Below are 8,034 nucleotides of genomic sequence, written 5' to 3'. Positions count from 1 at the left end.
CCGTCTCAAAAAAAAAAAAAAAAAAAAAAAGACAAGACATCACAGCGGCCTGGGCTGGAGGCATCTCAGGGTGTCCCAGGATTAGGAAGCTCTGTTATGCTGCACGCACATTGCACATTCTCCTGGGATTCCAGCTTTCCTCTCAGGATCAGACAGGACTGAGGACTTAGAAGCAGAGTTCTGAAGACAGACCCCCCTCTTTACTCTGCTGCCACTACACGATTTTCACCCCCTTGTAAACATACCCACTAGGCACTGACATGGCCATATCCCTCCCAGAACAAGGCTTCACCCTCAGGAATCCCGTCACAGCACCTTTGCTTCTAGAGTTTCCCGTAGAAAACCCACACAGGTGCCTGGAAGACTCCTGGCCTATCCCCGCCCCCAGCAACCTGGTCTCTCCCAGGCTTTTGGATGATATGACCGTCATCTCATCTGCCTGCATGGACACAGGAGTGAGCCGGAGCATAGCCCCACTTGGGCCAGTACCTGTAGGCACAAACCACCTCTTCACTAACCCTGCGCTGAGTACTTAACATGGGTACTTGCTAGCACTTTTCTATTTTTTTCTTTCCTACAAACCCTCTTTGATATGCACAGTTTGTCCAAGGCTAGCCCTCAAGTGCCTGAATCTAGACCCACAGGAGTTCAGATATCCATGAGTCCAAGACGATGGCCCTTAACTTAGCTGTGGATGGTCACTGAAGGCCCAGTTACTTCTTCCCGGGGAACCTGGGCTGTGGCAGGTCACTGAAGGCCCAGTTACTTCTTCCCGGGGAACCTGGGCTGTGGCAGGTCACTGAAGGCCCAGTTACTTCTTCCCGGGGAACCTGGGCTGTGGCAGGTCATTGAAAGCCCAGTTACTTCTTCCCGGGGAACCTGGGCTGTGGCAGGTCATTGAAAGCCCAGTTACTTCTTCCCAGGGAACCTGGGCTGTGGCAGGTCATCGAAAGCCCAGTTAGTTCTTCCTGGGGAGCACCCCCTGCAGGTGTCTGTACACCCCAAACATGAAAGAGCTCTTTATACTGAGAGCAGCTAGAAATAAGAGGCTTAATTCCCCCCCCAGAAAATAGGAGAATAAATTTTGCTCTTCTCCCCTTTTTTAAAGCTTTTATTTACTTTTTTATTTTTTGAGACATGGTTTCATTCTTTTCACTCAGGCTAGAGTGCAGTGGCACATTCATAGCTTACTGCAGCCTCAAACTTCTGGGCTCAAGTGATCCTCCTTCCTCAACAGCGAGAACTAAAGGAACACACCATACCACATGGCAAATTTTATTTTTTATTTTGTGTGGAGGTGAGATCTCACTTCTGTTGCCCTGGATAGTCTCGAACTCCTGGCTTCATGCTGTCTTCTTGCCTTGGCCTCCCAAGTGCTGGGATTACAGGCGTGAGCCACTGTGCTGACATAGACATCTTAAAGCGCCAGTTTCAGAGTGGCACCCTTTGAGTTTTCCAAGTCCAGTGACCTGTTACAGTTGTGTGAGAAGCTCCTGGTATAAAGAGAGCCTGGTGGCCGAGGTGGGCAGATCACATGAGGTCAGGAGTTCAAGACCAGCCTGACCAACATGGAGAAACCCCATCTCTACTAAAAATACAAAATTAGCTAGGGTGGTAGTGCATGCCTGTAATCCCAGCTACTCCGGAGGCTGAGGCAGGAGAATCGCTTGAACCCAGGAGGCAGAGGTTGCGGTGAGCTGAGATCGTGCCATTGCACTCCAGCCTGGGCAACAAGAGTAAAACTCCGTTTAAAAAAAAAAAAAAAAAGAAAAGGAGCCTAGTGACAGAATCTGTAAATGTAAACAAGAACTTCAGCAGGGCGAGGTTAGGGCCACAAAATAGGCAGAGCCATGGTCACAGTCACACCCACCTGTAAAGTGTGATACGGAAGCACTGTTGTCCTTTCTCTTACTCAAGATTTAGCTAATTAGGGACAGGTGATATCTCCTCTGGATTAAGAATCTGCCACTCCACCATGGCAGTTTTGTGTGTTTTTTGTTTTGTTTTGTTTTGTTTTGAGATGGAGTCTCATTCTGTCACCCAGTCTCATGCTGGAGTGCAATGGGGTAATCTCAGCTCATTGCAACCTCCACCTCCTGAGTTAAAGCAATTTTCCTGCCTCAGCCTCCTGAGTAGCTGGGATTACAGGTGCCTCCCACCACACCCAGCTAATTTTTTTGTATTTTAGTAGAGACAGTTTCACCATGTTGGCCAGGATGGTCTTGAACTCCTGACCTCAGGTGATCTGCCCACCTCAGCCTCCCAAAGTGCTGGGATTACAGTTGTGAGCCACCATGCCGGCCTGTTTTCTATTTTTGCCCCACAGAATCAGCCGGAATCTCTCTTGCCTAGATCACCATGGGGACATAAGCCCAGGGTCACTGAGGACCCTGTCACAGGTACTGGAGAGTCTTTAAACATTAGTGCAGACTAAGGTCAGGCTGACAAAAAGGTCTAAATCTGCTTCCGGTCTATGGCCATACCACTCCGAACATGCCCAGTCTCATCTCATCTTGGAAGCTAAGCAAGGTCAGGCCTGGGAATTCTGGATCCTGTAGGCTTTTTTCCTGTTTTTCTTTTCCATTAAAAATAAATAAATAAACAAAGCTGCTTCCATCTCAGAGGAAGAGAAATGAGTCATGCATGTTTCTTCTTCCCCCCCTCACAAAAGGAATCTCTTTGATTGATATCCAGATGAGACTGGCTCCAGTTTCCTGGTATTGGGTAAAAAACAAGGAGGAGATCTTGAGACTCAAACTGATAAACCAGTTGCTTCCATTTCATATGGCTGTTACAAAAACAGATGACACAGTCATGGGTCCTTACCAACCAGGCACTTTCAGTCTAGAGCCAGTGGATAAACGGTTGAATTCAGCATCCTGTGGTCGGTACAAAGAAGGGAGGTAGGGAGGTATACAGAGGTTTGGGGCTTCATTGGGGCCACTTCTCTTTTCTTGTTCTTTTGTGAGTTCTGGTGTTGCCACCTGAAGGGCTATCCGTGGACAAATAGTGGTTATTATCTTTGTTTCTATTGCATTTTCCTTGCCAAGAATAAATATTTAGTTTCTAATATATTTGTCCTAGAAAGCTCTAAGGGTGTTGGTTAAATTGGTCGTTACTGTATCTTGTAAAATAGACGAGGAAGTGGCTAAAATTGGTTAAAATTACACAAACTCTGGGAGTCAAGTGTCTGTTGGGCAGGCTTAGGAAAAACAGAACCGGTAGTACCCAGAGGCATAAAGATGAGAAGCTGAGGGCCTGCTTCTTGGCCCTGCTCTGCCAGATCAACCTGCTTCCCAGGCCTTCTCCCACCCTGAAATCTCCCGCACAGAATTCATTAGAGGACATCAGAGTTTTGCATGGTGGTTCCTGTGATCTCTCGAGAGGAGGTGCTCACAATTTTCCCAAATCCAAAAGCAGATAAATGAGAACAAAGAACTGTGTGATTGGGGACCTTTGTTTTTCGTTGAGACCAGTGCTGCTGGAGACATGCCACCCAGCAACTGTTCCTTCCTGCAGGTCAAATTGTTTTTCATTCCTGCAGATCCAGTAGTTCCTACTTACAAGAAAGTAAATACAAACACGACAACGAAAAATCCCTGTCAACTACATTTAACCCCTTCTTTCTGTATCTCTCCCATCTGTCTGTATTTGGCTTTTATTCTATATATTTTCTTTCTAAAACTCAGTGATGGAGAAACAGATAAAGAACAGCTGGGCCCTTCATGTAACTCCTGGGGATTATGGAGCATTGCATTAATGCCCGTATCCATGTTGTTCTCCCAGTGCAGGCTGGTCTTGAACTCCCGACCTTAGGTGATCCACCTGCCTCGGCCTCCCAAAGTACTGGCATTACAGGCGGAAGCCACTGCACCCGGCCAAAGCATTTCTGTTGTGATACCAGTGTTGGGTACAAGGGACTCTGTGCTGTGTTTGCCTTCTCTCGCTGAGTGCTGCTGCTAAGGAGTCCGGGGGAACAGTATCAGAAGACTTGTTATAGAAGCCAATTTGCAGACCCCTTTCACACCTGCGGAAACACATGACTTAGAATGGGGCCTGGAATACCAAATTAGAATGCCAAATTCTTTATATGTACATTGAAGCCTGAGAGACAATATTCAGCTATGTGGTTCTCAGCCCAGGCTTCCAATTAGAATCAAATAGCCAGTTTGGAGAACTACCATCACATGTGCCCTCTCCAAAGATCCTGTCTGTGGTCTGAATGGAAGCATAATTGTTGTTTTAAGTAAGTGCCCCCCAACGATCCTAAGGTGAGATGAGAGTCAAGCTTGAGGGCTCCCAGATACAGTCACGAGACTTGAGTTCCAAAAGGAGGTCAGAGGGCTCTACTTGGGTTGGATAGGGGTAGGTCACCAAGGTCCATATTTCCTTTGCTGTACCAGAAATTGCTAGAGTTCATGGCAGGGGAGATCACCTGAAGGCAGGAAATTTTTGGTCTTTATGTGGTAGCTCATTTTTCCTCTCTCCTGTGACAAAGAATAGGGGAGTATTCCCTTTTCTGCACTTCAGGGCCTTCTACCTGCAGGTGTGCTGGTTGCAGTTGAAAGGGTTGTGCTGACACCTTTAAAGGCATATTCTCAAATGCAGGTGTGATTTGTCCAGATAATCTCACCTGAGAAGGAATCCCAGAGAAGAAGGAAGAAGAGGAAGAAATGGCTGGTTCTCAGGTGAATGTGTCTGGGTTCAGGGGATGTGTCCTCTTTTCTTCTGGGACGTTATGTGTTTAGAACTTGCAAACCTTTATTTCTGTACTTCTGATGTACCTGCCTAATGTGTTTCTTTCCAACTACTTCCCCCCCGGCTCTTTCTTATGATTGATTATCAGGGACCTCTGTAAAATCCTTCCTCCTGTATACCAGAACCTTCTCTCCATTGTCTCCATCCAGGCTTCTTATATGTCATGACCAAATCTTACCATTAATGTATGATGGGCAGTATTGAAATGTTCTGTGACATATCAACATGGGAAAGTGTGGATCCCCAGGATTACCCCTGGGAATGGGGCTGGGTCTTGGGGTGTCAGTGAAGAAGGGGACCATGTACTGTTCAGATTTCATCCACATGTTCCATCATCTCTATGCAGAACAGAATTAAGAAAAGAGACATTTAAAGAGGATGGCATTCATTGCCTGGAATAACTTAAAGTTCTGAAAAGAGAATAATTAGAAGACACTTGCTGTCTAGGATGCTAAAGAAACACTATTGAAAAACACTATTATAGATTGAAGAACCAGGGAAATATCTATAGCTTGAACTTTGCATAAAACTGATGTTTCTGATGCAACTGGAAACCATCATTCTCAGCCAACTATCGCAAGAACAGAAAACCAAACACCGCATGTTCTCACTCATAGGTGGGAATTGAACAATGAGATCACTTGGACACAGGAAGGGGATCATCACACACCGGGTCCTATTGATGTTTCTGGCCAGACACTGTGGCTCATACCTCTAATCCCAGCACTTTGGGAGGCCAAGATGGGCAGATCACTTGAGGTCAGGAGTTCAAGACCAGCCTGGCTACCATGGTGAAACCCCATCTCTACTAAAAATACAAAAATTAACTGGGCGTGGTGACGTGCGCCTGTAGTCCCAGCTACTTGGGAGGCTGAGGTGGGAGAATCCCTCGAACCCAGGAGGCAGAGGTAGCAGCGAGCCAAGATTGCACCATTGCACTCCAGCCTGAGCGACAGAGCAAGACTGTCTCAAAAACACGAAACAAAAAACCAGATGTTTCTACATGATTAGATTCAGATTGTAATTTACTATTTTTGTGGCCAATAATATCAGAGCAGTGATGTTGTGTCCTTGATGTCATGTGATCCTTGATGTCATTTTATCCTTGACATCCTTGATGTCAATTTATCCTATTATAGTTGATGTTAATTTTGTTTACTTGTTAAGGTGCTCTCTGTCAGATTTTTGGCACTATAGAGTTATTTTTCTCATTATTATTTAATACCTTGGGGAGATTTGCTGACTGATATAAATAAGCCATCACATTTAATTGGGAAGCTCTTCTTTCTTTTTAGATTCTCCTTGCTTATAGCTTGCTTTGGAAAATGAAGGCTCTCGTGTTTATTGGTTAGATAAACTGAAATAAACACAGGCTCTGCCACTTCCTGCATGTTCGAAAGAATATTTTCCTTGGCCCAGACACAGTGGCATCACTGTATAGCCCACTTAGAAATTCAGAAACTCAGGCTTCACCCTAGGTCTGGATCAGAACCTGCATTTTAAGAAGAAGATCTCTAGTTTATTGTGTACACATTAAAATTTGAGGGGTACCTTCTGATGAATCTACATATGAGAAATATTTACAACTTATCGTGTGTGATGTGAATATAGCAGGAAAAAAAATATATGTGCCTGTGTTGATACCCTTAATTTTATACTGTATTATTCACGAGAGTAGAATATCTACACTGGTTATGTGGAGCTTATGCCATCCTCTTTCTTCAGAATTAAGAGAATACGTTAGAGAATATTTCTGTGTTTACAATTATTTGATCATTTCAGTCTCTTGTGTAAGTAAGAACTAGTTCTCTCTGTCTCTCTTTGTGCCTGGAATCAAATTAAGAACTCTACCCATGGCCACCTGATAAGTGTGTGTTTTCTCTTTTCCAGGGACTGTTGATATTCAGGGATGTGGCCATAGAATTCTCTGCGGAGGAGTGGAGCTATCTGGACCCGGCTCAGCAGAATCTGTATAGGGACGTGATGTTAGAAAACTACAGAAACCTGGTCTCTCTGGGTGAGGATCACTTCAATGCACAATTTCTATTTTACGCTGAAGATTTTATTTCCTTCGTTGTAGAATATTTTTGGGAATTTCTGCTTTGCATGAATGAGTTTCAGATTTCTGCTTTCAAGGAAAACTTGGGGATTTGTTGGTGTAGAAGAAAATAATCTTGAAGGTATTTTATCTTGACATTATCTTTCCTTTCTTGAGGTGATGTGCATACTCTAGTGGTGGTAATTCCAGAAATTTTGTGGCATAAAATAGTGTTGCTACACCCTAAAAAATCCAGTTACCACCACCAATTTTTGATTCAGTAGCAATAGGTAGTGAAGCTAGGGACTCACAAATTTAAAATACTTTCTAAATATTCTAAAGGTTCTGTGAGGAAACAGTATTTTGGGATTAATTTTCTAGAATCTGCTATTTCCTCGTTTCTCTACTGAGCACAGTACTAGGTTGGTAATTAGAGAATCCAAGCAAGAGTCATGCTACTTTTTAAAAAATAAAAAAGGTCCTTTTAAAAAAAATTTTTTTTAAATAAAACAGGTATTGCTGTCTCTAAGCCAGACCTGATCACCTGTCTAGAGCAAAGGAATGAGCCGTGGAATGTGAAGAAACATGAGACAATAGGCAGACACCCAGGTAGGTGGGAGTAAATGGAGTAGATGATACAGATGAGAGGTTCAAAGATCGAGGAGGAAGCCAGACCTTAAAATGTGGTTTGGGAAGCTCTGCTCCAATGGAAATGGCTTCTGAGAAGCCTGCGTTTCTTTCCCTTGCTCTCACAAAGCAACACCTCTGTCCCGTGCTCTGAAATTCTTTTAGGGCTCTGCTTTCCCTTCAGTGACTTTTCTTCACGATGACAGTGAGAGCCAAAGTCGTCTTCAGAGCTTGGAACAGACCGTAGGATCTGATTGTTCTTCCATTGCTTTGAGGACACAGGAATATCTGTATTTTTGAAAAGCTGTTTGTTAAACTATTTTTTAAGTTCCCTTTTTGCGTTATGTCTAAGGTGTGTGAGAGGAGTGGGATTTGGCTCCGAATCCCAGGGACACTGGAACAGATGTTACATGTTTTCTGCTTTGTGATTTCCCATTCTAGAGAGGTTTTAAATGTCAGTCTATAGAAATTTATACTCAGTAATTTTATAAGAACACTAGACATCTCCCTACATGTAAGAAACTGTTATTTTTTTATTAAACATTTATTGTTTTAGTATAAACTGAGATTGGTAATTGGGTACCTTCTGATGAATCTACGTATGAGAAATA

General features: G+C 43.8%; 1 protein-coding gene across 1 annotated transcript in view; it reads left to right on the top strand.

Annotated features, from left to right (window-relative positions):
- The window catches only part of LOC105554686 (zinc finger protein 682-like), a 30,198-nt gene that overhangs the window by 4,025 nt on the left and 18,139 nt on the right, over window positions 1-8,034 (top strand). The window contains exons 2-4 of the mRNA XM_012001238.1: window positions 4,609-4,688; window positions 6,649-6,775; window positions 7,310-7,405. Of these exons, the coding sequence (XP_011856628.1) occupies window positions 4,674-4,688; window positions 6,649-6,775; window positions 7,310-7,405 (238 nt within the window). The 5' untranslated portion in view covers window positions 4,609-4,673. The remainder of the gene's footprint in view (window positions 1-4,608; window positions 4,689-6,648; window positions 6,776-7,309; window positions 7,406-8,034) is intronic.

The sequence above is a fragment of the Mandrillus leucophaeus genome, unplaced genomic scaffold (assembly GCF_000951045.1).
Source record: "Mandrillus leucophaeus isolate KB7577 unplaced genomic scaffold, Mleu.le_1.0 Scaffold655, whole genome shotgun sequence".
In the NCBI taxonomy this organism is placed as follows: domain Eukaryota; kingdom Metazoa; phylum Chordata; class Mammalia; order Primates; family Cercopithecidae; genus Mandrillus; species Mandrillus leucophaeus.
The sequence above is the reverse complement of the archived record's forward strand: the minus strand, read 5'-3'. Positions and strand labels throughout refer to the sequence as shown.